This window comes from Watersipora subatra, chromosome 1 (assembly GCF_963576615.1).
Source record: "Watersipora subatra chromosome 1, tzWatSuba1.1, whole genome shotgun sequence".
Lineage (NCBI taxonomy): Eukaryota > Metazoa > Bryozoa > Gymnolaemata > Cheilostomatida > Watersiporidae > Watersipora > Watersipora subatra.
In genome coordinates this window covers 29,767,945-29,784,678 of record NC_088708.1, presented here as the reverse complement: position 1 = coordinate 29,784,678, position 16,734 = coordinate 29,767,945, and the positions used below count along the sequence as shown (strand labels likewise).

The 16,734-nt window shown below is 34.5% G+C and overlaps 1 protein-coding gene across 1 annotated transcript; it reads left to right on the top strand.

The window, feature by feature from the left end:
* The first annotated feature begins 504 nt into the window (after positions 1–504).
* Positions 505–16,697, top strand: LOC137395057 (DNA excision repair protein ERCC-1-like). Its single transcript, XM_068081841.1, has 9 exons — positions 505–577; positions 1,995–2,095; positions 2,330–2,520; positions 4,226–4,387; positions 5,167–5,248; positions 15,827–15,909; positions 16,081–16,180; positions 16,260–16,331; positions 16,456–16,697. The coding sequence occupies exons 2-9, from the start codon at positions 2,024–2,026 to the stop codon at positions 16,654–16,656; spliced, it is 963 nt and encodes a 320-aa protein (XP_067937942.1). The 5' UTR covers positions 505–577; positions 1,995–2,023; the 3' UTR covers positions 16,657–16,697.
* Positions 16,698–16,734: the final 37 nt, after the last annotated feature.

Genomic DNA, 16,734 nt, shown 5'->3' with positions numbered 1-16,734 from the left:
TTTTCTTTGCTTTAGGATGCTATCATTTCATTTGTGATTCATGAACATTACTGATTATCAGCGGCATTTATTTTGGTTTTGTATGCCATACACTTGAAGTTAGATTAAAGGGGTGGTAAGTATATTATATTTTCTAAACGTGCATGATATATTGAAATACTTACATGCTTTTTGTTTATTTATAATAAATAAATTGATGAAATGCTCTGTAAAATTTTTATTTATAAAGCTTGTTTTACCTAAATTTTCATTTAAAGTTTTAAATTTTGTTTCGCATTTATATTTGAGGTGTCACCCCTCAAAAGCGTTTATGGAGCAGTCTTTTCAATTATGTAACAGGGAATGTCAGTGACACTCGGAATCTTTACACACATAGCATGGGTTCTCGCTAACACGAAGCGCAGACAGAGTTTTCTGCGAACAGCTGAATTTAACGGAAAGCACCAACATGGCTGAGGTTAATTTTGAGGTCAAGGTCAAAAAATAATGCGCTACTGCTGCACGCTCAGTTTTTACGCCAACGGTTTTACCAGTTGTAAGGAATACTCGCTAGTCGTAATCATTTTTATTCTTTCAGGTAGTCTCATATACATTATAATCGAAACTTTTTATAAATATTTGCAATGAAGATCAATATTGTAATAATTTTCTGACATCTTAGTCGTTTCGTCCCATCATGTATTGGCATTTACGATAGCCAAATGCATTTAATTGAACGTACGTGGTTTGGTAAGGCAGTCTTACGGGCTTGGTTTATTTGATAACCTTTATAAACCAAACTCGTAAGACTGCCTTACCAAACCACGTACGTTATAACCTTTTTATAACTTTTATAAAATATATGCATATTTCTTACAAAAGGTTTTATGAGTTTACATACAATCTGTGCAGGGTTGAATACATCCATATGGTTCAAGCCGCTGCTTTATACATAAGTTAAAAGTTTATCTGTTTTTTAAACATTCTTTTAGCAACATCTCGTTTAAAATATGTTACTAACCAATTAGAGTACCTACACTGAACTGTTAATTTTTGTTGTGTTTTATTTTATAAGCAAATTTGCTCTGTTTGTTGATTATTCAAAAGTTTTTTTTGTTCTATTTGCAGTTTGCAATCTAAAAATTGATTTTTTATGTTCTTTATTTCAATACTTATCTTATTTAATTTTTATTAGATATACCCTTATCACCACACGTGGTTCTGTGAAGCTTCAAACTAAAGCGTTTGTTGTATTGTCTCTACTTATTTATGACATAACATGTTCGACTCATTTTTGCACACTTACCACATTTGTCTACTTTTGCACGTGATCATTTTATTAATATATATGTAATAATACCATTTTCTCTTTTCAGTAATAACTGTCTGAATAGTCTGATAAACTCTCTTTATCTAAAACCAATCTCCAACATATGTGTGCCACTTGTTGTCAGTCAACAAAGCTTAGTCATTCTGTGATTACTTTATCTAGTTTTTATTTCAAATCACAGATGTATCTTTTATTCTTTAACGCTCTCAAACTCACATTTATTTTTTTAGATTCCGTAGATAAATGTCTCACTCAAGTTTGACTAATTGTCTGTGACCTTCAAACATTGTTGCCTCTAAAGATTGTAAGTTGGTGCAGTTGCCAATTGTATCTTTAAATTGTTGTATGATGTCTAATGTAAAACTCTTTTCAAGTCTCTGCCTTTTTACTTTATAGCAGTTACCCTTTTTCAAAAAATACACAACTAAAACGCTGCAGATTTCTCCATAAAAAACCTTATTCTAAGATCTCAACAAACCACTTTAGGTTTTATTAATACCCAAGCACCAACTTGTGTATTAAATTGATGTTGAACTTACTATATGCGTTGTTATAGTACATATTCGCTAGTTGTACCACTAGTTGTTTATTTACATCTTATTTGCCATTGTATATCTAAATCAAGAAATGTTCTAGGGTTATTACTTCATTCACATCTGTATATGATTTGAAATGTTGGTTGTAGAGATCTATTGACATGAACAAGACTGATTGATGGCTAAATTTACTGTGCCTTCTTTCTCTGATGATGACTGGGAAACAGAAGACGACTCTACTAGCAATAAGGCATATTTTGTCACTTATTAAACTCACGTATTGTTTTTTATACCCACTCAAAAGTTTGTTATCACAGAAATGTTACTCAACTCAGAGATGGTTTTATCTTATACCGGCTATTTCTCTTTTAGAAGTTGTAGATAAATGCCACCTATTCATCATTGGCTGAAAAATATGATGTCTTATGGTGCAGTTGTGTACTGTTTCCTGCTAAAAATATAACCTGTTGCGTGTGCTTTGCAGAGATCACTATTTGAACGACGAAAAGAGCAAGAGAAGACAATTTCTAAAGCAGCATCTAAAAATAAATTGGACTCAAATGTCACAGTATCTAGCAGCAGTTCTGCTGCAGAACAATTACTAGTTTCCTCATCAACTGATGATGACAAGCAAAGTGATCCAGCCGCGCCACCCGCACCAGTGGCAGCCAGCAGGTTTTTTACGCATGTCATACGGAAGTTTACTTGGCGTTTTCTGTTCACACCTTGACCAGTATTTTAAACATAGTCACACCCGGAAGTTTTTTGGTGATTTTTTGAGCTTTTTGCATGCAATTTCTCAACTCCCTTCTTCAGGTGCCATCTTCTACCAATCTGGTCAGGGCATAATAATAAATAAATTCTTGGCAAGCATTTTTTTACGCATTCAAAAGATAGATCTTGCAAAAGGCAATGTTTGTAAAAGAATTAAACAACTTTAGTGTATTTCTAAACATACTTTACTGACTCATAAAATAATTATAGTAGACGCTCCTATAACGTATACCTCCAATAGCATAAATTACACATCACATAAAGAATTTGAAAAATTTTTGTTTTATATAACATGTTAAGTCAGTGCAAATTCAATTTCAACAACGAGAATCTCGTGATTATCTTTAAAAGTATAGCTTCTTCCTTCACCACACTTGAGAGAGAGAAAGCGACTTACTATGCTCTCTATCATACACTATATAATATGTAGTAACCTGACATCTAGTTTGCCCTTAGAGATTGTCAGGTGTGTCAACAAAGTACATAAAATAAGTAACCGCGCAATAATTCAGAAATACTTGAAGCGATCTATTGGTGCAGGTGTCAGAGTGTCGGTATACCAAACTGAATATTACGTGTTTTAGTTTCATTGAAGGCTATCTTCTTATCCTAATCTCGAATCCTGGCGACGGATAGACGGACGGTCAGACAGACACAACTTTTAATATGTATAGTAAAGATATATTTTTGTTTTACTTTATTTTAGAGTTTAGACATAAAATATTTAGCAATATTTTTCATCTGCAGACTAGACAAAAAAAAGTTAAAAAAGAAAATAACTGATGTAAATCGACATTGAAGGTGTGCACTCTCTGTAACTTTAGTAAAATTACATGTAAAAAGTGAAAAAACTGTTGATACGAACCATTAATACTGCAGCTACTTTACTAAAGTACATACAGTGAGGAATTTAAAAACATTAGGTTTAGTTTTTTATCATTTGAAAGGGCATAATGAAGGAGTTTGGAAAGATCTAAGAATGGATCAGACAATTTACATGTATTTTGATGTTCATATAACGTAAAATCCATATAACATAAACTTTCCCAGAACGAATTATTTACGTTGTAGAAGCGTCTACTGTACATGTCTAGTTTCCAATATTTATCTAAAGTAACCTTTTTAACTAAAACTATGAAATCATCTGGCAAGGTTACTCTAGAGCAAACATTATTAAGACCTTTTTTGTTGGACAAGCCTTTGTTACCCTCAGTTACGCTCTCTGAACTTTTTTATGTTCTTGTTAGTTACAGTAGTTGGAAATTCGTCATTATATATTTATCATATATATATTATATAGTCATTAACTTATCTTCTACAGAATATTTCGAATAGCAACACTCGGAGAAGGGAGAGGGTGGGGAGGTTGCATATACAAAGACATACATTTCTCACATGTAAAATTTGAGAGTTGTTTGCTCCTTCTGAATATGTAGCCACAACTAGCATAACAGTGAAGTGCACTTTTTACTGTAGTGGACTAGCAATTAACATATCATAGAGTTGACATCACTAGAGTCACATATGAATTATCTGGTGGTTTATTTTGATTCTTGTTGAAATATACCTAGCCATAATTTTCTCCCTGGTTATATTCCACTCCTAGTTCCAACTCGCCGTACAAGATTCTGGTGAATACAAAACAGAAAGGAAATCCGATACTGAAGATGATACGGAATGTGCCGTGGGAGTTTTCAGCAATCATACCTGATTATGAGCTGGGCAAATGCAGTTGTGCTCTCTATTTAAGCGTTCGCTATCACAACAGGTAGGGGAATGTCTAGTGTCCTGTATTTAGTTGGAGTAGTCTTTCTTCAGTTGAAATGCTTTCATCATCAGGTGAAAATCATGATTGCAAGTGAATGTTGCGCTACGTGTAGAAATTGCTAATGTTCATTAAGTTTTTCTAACATGAATGGATTTACTTGTTTGACACAGTTTGCTAATCAGTGATGATTAACTCATAAGATGAGCGTTCATCGGTTCCATCCTTGAGGAGTATTGAGGAGTTCCATCCTTTGCCCAAGTCTACCATGTGCTCTGTTCATGTAATATTTAGCCTCTTCAAAGGATTGCCCACATTGCAACTGAACTAAAGTTTCTAACGTGCGAATATCTTAAACAGAGTTTGTAAGGAACAGTCACACAGGTCTGGACCGAAATGCATCTGTAAGAGATATATTTTGCATAAATAACTGAAAAATTGCGTTTGTTTATAATAAATCATCCTAACCAATTTGATAAAAATTGTAACCATATCAGCATAGTAGCATTGTTCTTGAATTTACTGTTTTATTTTCTCGTTATTCCAATTTTAGCAATTCAGCCTGAAAGTTTACATACAGTAGCGTTGAACGATCCAATAAGACATGAGCTTTGGCTGTAAGGTTTATGGCTTCGGTTCCTGTGACTGTACCCTTCAGCTGAAGCTTCTGATGGTGAAAGTTTCTATTCAGTTGTTGGGTGACTAACACTCAACGCTGCTCGCTGCCACAGTTGTCATAGTTAATAACTTTTTATTGCACTGACTTATTTTAATTGTTGTAGGTTTCCTAACTACATCCACACTCGGTTAAAGGAGCTAGGAAAATCCTACGAGTTGAGAATATTGCTAGTGCAAGTCGATACAGTGAGTCACATCTGGTGCAGTAGCTCTAGCTGTGTCACATACCGGTTCAGTGAGGTGCTGTTATCAAGAGAGGGCTGTTTGTCAGGGGTTGTGACTTACTGAAAACTTCTAATTGAATGCCACCTCTAATAGAGGGCCATGGCGTTCAATTAGAAGTTTTACGGTATATACACTTCTGCTCAACCTTAACATCTGTTTATTTTGCTATTTATTAATGTATGTAGTCTTGGTTCTGAAGAATGAATGGCTTAACTGAAAAGTTTAAAGAATTTCATCAAGTGGGCTGATGGATGTTTAACTCATTCACAACTGACTAATTCTTATGTGATAAACTGCAGATACCAGTGACTCACGAGATACCAGTGACTCACTAGATACCAGTGACTCACTAGATACCAGTGACTCACTAGATACCAGTGACTCACTAGATACCAGTGACTCACTAAATACCAGTGACTCACTAGATACCAGTGACTCACTAAATACCAGTGACTCACTAGATACCAGTGACTCACTAGATACCAGTGACTCACTAGATACCAGTGACTCACTAGATACTAGTGACTCACTAGATACCAGTGACTCACTAGATACCAGTGACTCACTAGATACCAGTGACTCACTAGATACCAGTGACTCACTAGATACCAGTGACTCACTAGATACCAGTGACTCACTAGATACCAGTGACTCACTAGATACCAGTGACTCACTAGATACCAGTGACTCACTGATAACTAGTGAATCTAGATACTAAAAAACATTTTTTATAAGAACAACAATTTAAAGCTGGAGAATTAAATGTGAATAATAATTTTAATATATATATATAAAATATGTTTAAAGTATATATATATATTTTAAACAAAAAATTTTCTTTGTTAACTCAGAAATGACAATACTTGAAATGGGTAAAGTTCAAACTTGACGTGTAACTTGTGTTATTAGCTTAGCAAGAATGAAAACATGCATGTAAACTCGCGAAAGTTGTGAATGAGTTAAAGTTGTACGTTTAACTTTGGGTAAGGAGATAAAAACTAGTTGGTGTGGCTCGTGTTCACTATTCCACTGAATGAATAGTGTCAGGCAGCGGCTGTTTATATGAAGTAAAATATGTTGTAGCAGCAAGTAATAAAGGGGTGAGTACTTAGAAATAGATTATATCTTTGGAAGTTAGCCAATAGTTTTAATACTTAACAGAATATATAGTACTAGATGAATATCCAGCATTGTACGGGTAAAAAAAAGGTTTTTGCACAAAAAATTTATTTTTAATCAACGCTTTCAACATTTACCTTTCCAACTTGTAAATAAAGGTGTTTGTTTATTTCTGCATGCTATAAGTTAAATTAATTTTATGCTATATATACATATGTGTCGCAGTCGCAAAAACCATGGTTAAGTCGCAAATAACGAAGTTGAGTTATCCGATTTCGAAGTTGCACCAACTGAATTTATAATATTGGTAACGATTTTTGTAACACATGCATCTGGACCAATCAAAGAGTGATCTTTCTGAATCTGAAGTCAATTTAACCTATAGAAGTCTTTAACCATCGGAAAAACCCCCTTAAAACCGTTACTATGCTAAACAGGAAATACTGAAAAATGGCGTCCGATAAATACAATCGTTTCTTTTTTGCCGATTTTAAAGATAACTCTGACATTTTGGACATTTATAATGAGTACTTTGGTATTCCAACTGATGTCAAAAGCAGTGAAAGTAAAGGGAATTACGATGATATTTTCCTAACGATTCTTACAAGATTATTACAATGTTTAATTGTAAGAATAATTATTCGATTTTATAGGATTATTATAATATATAGTTATAAGAATAATCATTCGAATTTACAAGATCGAAGTATATAGTGACCGATGGTGTGCAATATGTTACTGTTATTATTTTTCTAAAGATTTTGTTGATGATACTGTTGATAAATATATTATATTTATGGTGTCTTGGAGAAGTCTGGACACATATTTTTCTAGTAAACTGGCATTCCCGTGAGCCAATAAAGATTAGCAAGTGTAATAAGTATGTCCACAATTATTCCTTAGTATGGCAAGGTGGCATACTAGAGAATAATTGCGCCAGTCGCGTTACTAGTCTTACCAAACTCAATTGCAGTGCAAAGTGGTTTTTTTTTATTCCTAATACTAGCAAGCGCTGCAAGCGTGCATATTTTATCGCTCTGACTGGACATACGTCGTACCAACAAACACTTAGACTTATATATACATGGATAAGCATATCTCAACATATTGAAGTTAATTATTTCTGAGGTTGTTCTTGGCATTTTACAATTTTTGATTAAAGCAAATATTTCTCTACAAATGCATTGTTATTTGTTATATTCTTTCTAGAGTCCAAAACCTATAGCCCAAAAATGTACACTAACTCTGCGAGCAATTGCATGTAGTATTAAATAAGTGCGCTATGTAAGAAAATAAATGTGAAGACTTGAACCATATTTACAAAACTAAATTAAACGAGTAATAATTGATAAAAGGAGGTTTTTATTAATTTAACCTTAGAGACTCAAAAGCGTAAATGTAGGTTGGCAGTGAGTTGGTTTGGCGGTAAAGCTGGTGATAGAGAGTGAGTTGGTGCGATGTTCATGCAATACTTGCTCCAAGTTTACATTGTATGTTCAGGTTATTGTAAGTCAAGCTTTTATGTGGTAGGTTTAAAATACATAATTAGAGAAATTGCCATTTAGGTTTGAAGTTGTCTACTCGCAGTTATTGCAGAGCTTCGTTTTCTAATTGTAGAGTTGAAATGGTGATCAGATTGAACTTTTTTTAGATAGAGTAATTTAGCTGCTTACAATTGTTCAATGCTTGATCAGCTGTATTGACCGTATCGCCACCGATTCATTACTGTAACATTTAAGTCACAAATCTTGTAACATAATTAGAAGTTCTTTTTCAATGATATGAGTCTAGACATCTGCAGTCCCTTGTTGTTGTTACAGCCAAACGAATAGTTTTTACCTCAAGAAAAATGCAAAAAAGTAAAAATTCTTAACGACCAACAATGATGTAATGATGATGAGATATTAGTCCCCGGGAGAAGGGATTAGTGAATCTTCACCTAATATAAAAAATCTAGTAATTTTATTTAGGTCAAATGCTGAATTAGAGTGCTGTTTTTAACGCTCATCGACGACTTCTTTACTATTTCAAACCAACTTTACATTGAAACGCTGTTTTCTACCGGTGATCGTTTTTGTAAAGTGTAGTGTTTGTCCCTGCCATCCCTTCAACATCCACCCATTAGGTTATAGAGAGCTAGATGCAGGTGCATCTAGGATGTTTATTTAGTTACTGGAATATTCAGAATTAGCGTTACGTTGTGCGTGGAAATCTGTTCCGTTCACGCATGATCATCTCATTGATTCTCTGCAAAACACCTGATTGCAATTATTTGTATCTGGTCTGCCAGATTTTATCGAAATCGATTTATTCATAACATAATCTTTTAATTAGGCAACATTGATGAGTACTGACAAATTTGCTGTTTTTTATATCGGATGTCATAATGAAGCCTTGCTTATGATTACTAAATGTTGGCTGAGTAATAACTTAGGTTGATGATCAAAGAGTAGCTGGTTTATAACTGAACCTATCTTTTTTTGGCGCACGCTATCAGAGATTATGGGCAGTATTACCTACCACAGCCGCGCACAACCAGTGTATCACCATCGCAGCATCTCAAAAATTGGTATAGTTCTATAATTAATGATTCTCATGTAAGACTTGCGACATTATTTGAACCAAAAGCAGAATCTAGCTGGCCTTAATATCTAAGACAGCCTAACCTCACAGTCCTTTATTACGTAGGGTTTTACGGGCTGTGCGCAGTCAGCTGCAAAAAGTGTTCAGTCGGCGGCAAGCAATTGAAGCGTTTGACTGGATATGGTATATATATATACATATATATATATATATATATATATATATATATACCTGCCAAGAGAAGCAAATTCAAATTTTGTTCAAGACCATTCAGGAAGTAAACACGCTTATATCTTGAAAATTTACATTTCACTCAAACTTTGCAAATTGCATCTCCCTCAACTCATCTCCATTTACTCCCAGCTTTGGAGGCTTATATAACTTTCACCGTTATATAAGCAATGCGTATAGAGGCTATAGATTTAGAGCTAGCCCCAAACATCTTGTGTCAGCCATTTTTTATACAACTTTTCATTTTATACACAATTCAAGCTTTAACCAAAAATTTTTTTTTATAGCAATAATTTCATTTGAAACAGACGTATCCGCTAACTTATGCCATATCATGACAAGGTAACAGTTAATAAAATAGAATAAAATTGGTCAGACATATATGTAGCATTTAAAAATCTTTTTCTGTTGAGAGAACGGATATTAGGTGGAACTAGGTAGCAATAATATTTTAAAAATCATTGTTAGAGGTTGTATGCAATTTGTTCATATCGTATAGGCTGAAGTGAGTTGAAAACCTGTAACTGTCATGTAAAAAACGAGGACACAAAAGATTCCATGAAAAATCTTGAAACCTCTAATTTAACATAGAATTAGCATTTAGCATAGGTAGAGTCAAAAGAGGCAAATATTTGTAAAGATTCATTGGATTAAGATATGCCGGAATATAATGTGGATTTGCAATTAGTCGAAATGCTCTTTTCTGCAAAAAAAATTTTTTTAGTGACATATATTGGGGATAAGTAATAATAAATGTGTATGCCAGTATACCATAATGATATGGCCAAAGATGAACTGATAATAAAATGGATTGGCAGATTTCGAATTAATATATATATATATATATACCGTAAAATCTCTATTTGACTGTTATGGCGCTCTATTTTTCAGCTCTTCCCTTTTAGTGGAGCCTTTTTAGTATTTACGTTCAAATAGAGGGCGGTGCTGTATTTTCCGTCAAATTTATCATCCCAAAATTCTGACCCTTTTACGTGTGAAGCAATGCTAATGTCGCCTATATTTTGCACTCTCTCGGGGCAGTGCGACATTGATGCCATCAGTATCAGCATTTTTGCTAAACCGTTTTTTATATACGTCAAAGTATCAGACCAAGTTAAACAAGGACCACTTGGAGTGAAACATATTAGCCTGATACAGTTATTTTTATTATTTCGATGGTGTTACTTTTAAAGTTTTAAAGAAAAAACCATAACGCTTTGGAGTTAACAAAACGGACGTTGGTACACCATAGAAATGGCCGCTATTACGTCGTACGTTGTTCCTGAAAAGTATTCTCATTGTTAATAAAAATGCTTTAAAGTCTTCAGGTATGATTGTAAACCACATTATGGATGAATCTGAAGACAATGGATATGATTTAGACCTTAGTGACTTCAAATCGTAGTGTAGTTCTGATGATTGTGACGATTGGTTTTCTCAGGTACACTGTCACTGAAACCATGGCAACCACTATAGCAACAACAAAATAATTAATTGTTATTGATGTAACCCAGTCATTGTTAGTAATATTTTGTGGACCTTCTGATCACTTTCTATTATGGGTTTGTAAAAATCAGAGAATCTCAAAGTAGCGAGCGGTCAAATAGAGTTGTCGTTCAATTAAAGGATGGCGCTGTTTTTTCAACTCTTCTCCTATAATTACATTCTATTAGAGGTGACGTTCAAATGAAAGTGGCGTTCACATGGAGCTTTTACGATATTTGCAGATTTACAGTATATCTGTTTGTGGTATGATTGATTGCACCCTATTTCTCGTTTGGATATTATGCTGAGCTGCCTTTGGCACAAAGCAGCGATTCCTTACAGTTTACACGTTATCTGGCCCGCTTGCCACGTAAGAAAAACAATTTTTTAATGCTCTTACAGCAAATTGCTATTTAGTTTGAATCAGAATGGTTGCACTGATAGTTGTCTGTTTCATTTGAGAAATGAGAAACTATGGATTTCACTGCTCTAGTTTGTATTCTCATTCGTAATCACGATCAGTAAAACCCAATTTTCACTTGCCAAAAGAATTAATGATGCTATTCTGCTAGGATAGCGAACAAGCTAAAGAAAGTGCATAAACCCATAATGAAGCATATATTACCCACAATGCATAAATTAAACTTCACAATAAGTATAGCTCCGTATTGCGCATATTTTGAGAAGTTATGAGATTCTAGTAACCAGTAGTTTGACTGAAGTTTGTTAGTTAGATTGGCTCTGAGCTTGCGTTGTAACAACTATAACTGTCTCATCGATTAAAATGTTTATTTTAGGATTTCTTTCAGTATTTATTTACAGATATTAAATTACTTACCGTACATACATGTACATACATTCTGCATCTATTACACAACTGTACGGAGCTTGGACATTGTAAAGTTGTACACGCGTTGGTCAAACGGTATTAATCTTTGTAAGATCTCCGTGTGAAGCGGCTATCATGAGAATCTGCTATCTTATTAATTCACAGATCAAAGATATATCATTGCACGCGTTTATATTTGTTAGATGTCACTGTGAAGGCATGGATACTCTCATCTAATGCACATAGTAATTTTCAAATTCACTAATGGTATGGTTGTTCTGCAAGGTGTGCTCTGTTTGGGAGGTAACAAACATTGAAGAGATTTCTATCAAATCTATGTGATCCATATGAACACATTGTTCGACTCAACTTGGTAGGGCCTTCTTATTCAATCTACACTGAGTAGAGATAAACTAGGAACATTATCCCCAGAGTTGAAAGCATGTAGCTGATATCGGGCTAAGATCAGCAATCACTACAACTGCATCACATGTGCTGCTGGATAATTCGGCAGCTAAGCTGAAGCAACAGATTGCGTTATTCATACGTTGAATGAAAATACACACGGTTTTAGCACAAATCTGATTACATGTTGAAAATGGATATTCCCAGTTTGAAGGGCATTTTCTAAGTCCGTATGCAAGTTTTTTGAGGAGCCTGATAGAAGATTAGCGTGCGCTACGAAAGATATCATCTCTCCTTTGTTCATGTTGCATCACTACCTGATCCGTATGCACTACTGTTATCAATCCTAGAGACTGTCGAATTCAAAGAGATTTGACGGCGTCATACTCTATCGGTTTTGTTAACACGGTTACAAGGAAAACCATTTTATTTATGTTTATTATATTTTATTTTTATCAGAAGCAACTCTTTTTAGAACAATTTTATAATTGTTTGCATATTCATGTGCCAACGATATCAAAAATCTATGTTAAACATAAATCATTGTCATTATAACAGTGCAGCTGGCTAATGGCTATGCAGATTATGGCACAAGCTTTTTGGCTCTAAAATTTTTAGAACTATGTATACTAATAGTCTAAAATTAGTCATGAAAACAAATTTCACTAGAGATACAACTGTGGGCGCATGGCTATCTTATCTAAGCTTGTCAAGAATTGTCACACTGTCATAGAGGCTACAGTGTTCTCAGGTTCCCTGAGCATAGCGCTACACCCATTCTAATCACCTTCCTCTCACAATTTTACGAAAATTATGTTAGTTTTATCATTTGTTTGGTACATGAATAGCTGAGCCGGGTTCACGGACAGCGGATAAGTGCGTGCTGCCAATTCATCATAAAAACCCTTAGCTCGAGATCTTTATAAGTGGTTGATATTTGTATGATAACCGAATGCTTTACCATGTAGCAAATATGCTTGAGTCATATAAAAACCTTTTATAGATATGTGGACAGTTTTCTCTAATCGATAGAATAGTTACTGCGTTGGCTGCACATTATTGAGAGCAGTATGTGGGAGATAACTTCAAGTTTATGGATACGCATGGGCTGAACCGAATGCTTATCGTGGAATGATAAATATTTTTTCATGTCTACCTCTCTGAGATACCATAAAATTTTTAAATGTGCCCTGCATCGTATCGATTTAATTTCTATCTTTCCGATGAAGAAATGAAACTAACTTGGAGTACATGGGTAACCGAGTCGAGTTGGGTTCACTCAATGGATAAGCGGTGCATCAGCAAGAGCCGTGGTCTGAAATCTTTATAAATATTTTAATGTTTATATGCTATGATAACGGAATGCTGGCGCTATAGCAATAGCACGCCATATGTGCTAAAATATTTATTAAATTTTTAGATAACTGTTAGAGTGATTACCATGTGAGTTACATATCGCTGAAGGCAGCATGTAGATAAAAAAATTCCAAATATATATGGATATATATATATGTATATATATATATATATATATGCATATATATATGTATATATGTATATATGTTTATAGGACTAAACAGATATTTTTAGTATACCGATTCCATGATAGATATTTTTTTGGATATTGTGTTACACGTACCATAAAAAATTCTAAATATGTCATATCCAGCTGTCTCTTATTTGTGATTTTAATATTATTTAATTTTGAAGTTTTTGTTATCGAATTTTACATATTATGAAGACAACTTAAGGAATTCCTACTTTTATTGACCTAGTAATATGAAAGCATTCTAATTGATCACTACATACACTTACTTGAAGTATTGAGTAGGCATCAGTATGAATTTACAGTCAGCAATCAGCCTTTGATCATATCATTACACAAAGGATAGACCTACGGGTAAATCTAAAATTAATTTCGACACATCCAACTCCTTTGAAGATTCTTGTCTGTGAGTATTAATGTAAAAGCAGATAATTTATCTCGGCAGTGTTCTTGGGCTTCACAGACTGGAGGCCTATCAGGCTATGTAATATGAGGTAGTCAGATTTTACGCATAGATCCGTAGTCACTCTTATTGTTGTACTGCTTGTTATTGTTGTGAATTAAACAGTAGTAAAGTTGGTCTAGTTTATTTGGTAGCAGAATCTTTAAAATCTAACTTATCACTTTAATAGCATGGGATTTACGAATTCTAGTGCCACTAGGCTAAACCCTTGAACCATTGCTAGGTGCTTTCAATTGAATGAAAGAGTAAAATTTATATGACAAGGTTAGCATGTCATTTCTCAAGTCCATGCAACTCCCGATATTTGCATTCTCAATAGCGAATGAAGCGATTGTTTGTGAAAAAGTAAATATTGTAATCGCTAATAATAAACAGTGGAACCTTGGTTCTCGAACATAATCTGTTCCAGAAGGTTGTTCGAAAACCGAGTTGTTCAGGATCGGAAAAAATTTTTCCCATTAGAATAAATGTATGTAAATTTTAATTCGTTCCAAGGCGAGAAAACAACTTGGGTAAAGTATCTTTTCAACATTTTACACCATAAACTGTACTGTATACTACATACTATAAATAAAAATGGGTAGATATAAATCATGTTTAATTTTAATAAAAGGTTTTCTATTTATCATGATGGAAAAAGAAAACAAAAGTAAACATTTTGTATGTTTTGCTCTTAAAATATCAAAAACATTAAAGGTTAAGATACAATAACAAACATTGCAGAAATTGATAATGAAACAGCAAAAAAATGCAACAGATCAGTTATATCAAAAATCGTAGGAAAAAGAAAATATAAACTGCACTGGCACGTTTACTTCACATCTTTAAAGGAGGATCCTCCTCCAAAACAATTTAGGGCAAATCGACTGAAGGGGTTATCTCGCTAGCATGATGGTTCCCAGATGGTTCCTCCCTTTTTGTAAAGAGTTTGTGAAGTGTAAGTTGCTTCTCCGTTTGTTAACGAAGGTTTCCATGCCGTTTCTGGAGCTGTTCCAATTCCAATGCGCATGTTCCGGTTTGGTCGAGAACCGATTTTATGTTCGAGATCCGAGACAAACAAATCTCAAAATCTTTGGTCGAAAACCAAGTTGGCCGAGAATCGAAGCGTTCGAGAACCGAGGTTCCACTGTATTGTCTAATCAAATGTGAGCTTTATTGGCGCTTGCTCCAACTAAATTGATCATCACCAAAGCGATTCAACTGCAAACTTTTACGCTTCAGTTACGTCGACTGCATTAACAAACCAAAGATTCCGATTTCAGATGCTTTGTTTGCCGTGTGGGTACTCATCTACGATGCGTATTTAAAAAATCTAGTTACATTTCTCAAAGTAGTGAAATGATTCCGTAGAACGACTCTGCCTTTTTTATTCAAGTCAAATTACGTAGCTAAAAACACTAAGACTGGTCGTAGTAATTCATTGAGCAGTAGGACTGATCTGGCAAGGTTCTATAGGTTTTCCGGTTTAGTTGCCAGGAGGATCTGTTCTCTGCTTTGTAATGTGGATGCAATTAAAACACTGAAAATTTGCATTTCTTTCATCTGTGTGCGAAGAGTGCCGTTAGCTAATCATATAGTACACGGAGGCATTCTATAGTAGTGCTGGGGAATGGCAGCTGACAAACTGATGCTGCGACGTATCTATGTCACCACTTTGGTAGCCGCTACAGGGACAGTTTAATCCTACTTAATAGCAATTAATTTAATAAATTACCGATTAATCTCAACCTCTGTGACACTCTTGTTTAAAACCTATTAGTTTGCTTTCAAAACTGGTTCGAAAGATTCTCCACTTTTGTTCATTTGTTGGCTACAAAGACTGGTGTATAACTTATAAATAAAATCCATCATTTCTTTATGAGAAACTACAAATTTCAGAGGCAGCAGGACATAAGCCATGAACTGAATCAGCTTTCCAAGATTTGCATCCTCGCTGACTGTACAATGATCCTTGCATTCAGGTAACGACTTACTGATGTTTTTTATCAAATCATATTTGCCCGTTTTTGCTATCCACCCATCTGATATTTCATCTGATATTTTTACCTAGTCGTTTTTGTATTTGTTTTCGTACATTAGATTCGCTCATCCCTGTCATCTGCCATTTTGTTTCTTGTACTATTAATTTGTAGCCATGAAGAAGCCGGGCGATATCTGGAGGTATATAAAGCCTACGAGAGCAAACCTCCTACAGATATCATGGTTAAATCGAAGACAGACTTTCTCTCTCAGGTAAATAGTACGGATTATGTGGCATGTTCCACCTGCATCATCAAGATAATATGGTTATCTTAAATCCTCTTTATTTCAGGCGACAGAGTTTCTCACTGCAATCAAAGGTGTTAATAAAACTGATGTAACAACGCTGCTAAGTAAATTCAAGGTATATTCTGTTATCAACAGCATCATTCTTCATTGATCATGTTTCATATTAATACAGCTTACCAGTTGACCAACTAGCTTTTCTTTTATCAAAGCTGTAAACTGAATGCGATTGATGCTTTTAGACTATCAAAGCGATAATCGATGCTGATGTCGATTCCCTAAGTCTCTGCCCAGGTATTGGCCCCGTGAAAGCAAGACGACTTCAGCAGGCATTCACAAGCCCGTTTTTAAAGCAGCGACTAGGGGGTGCTAAACACGAACTTGTGCCAACATCGGAAGACATGACTATTGATGTATTTGATGATGATATCGATGCCGAATGATACTGGTGAATATTTAGCAACAGTGTTCATGTCTGCCTGTTTGTTGCATTTAATGCATGGAAAGCTAATTTATTACAC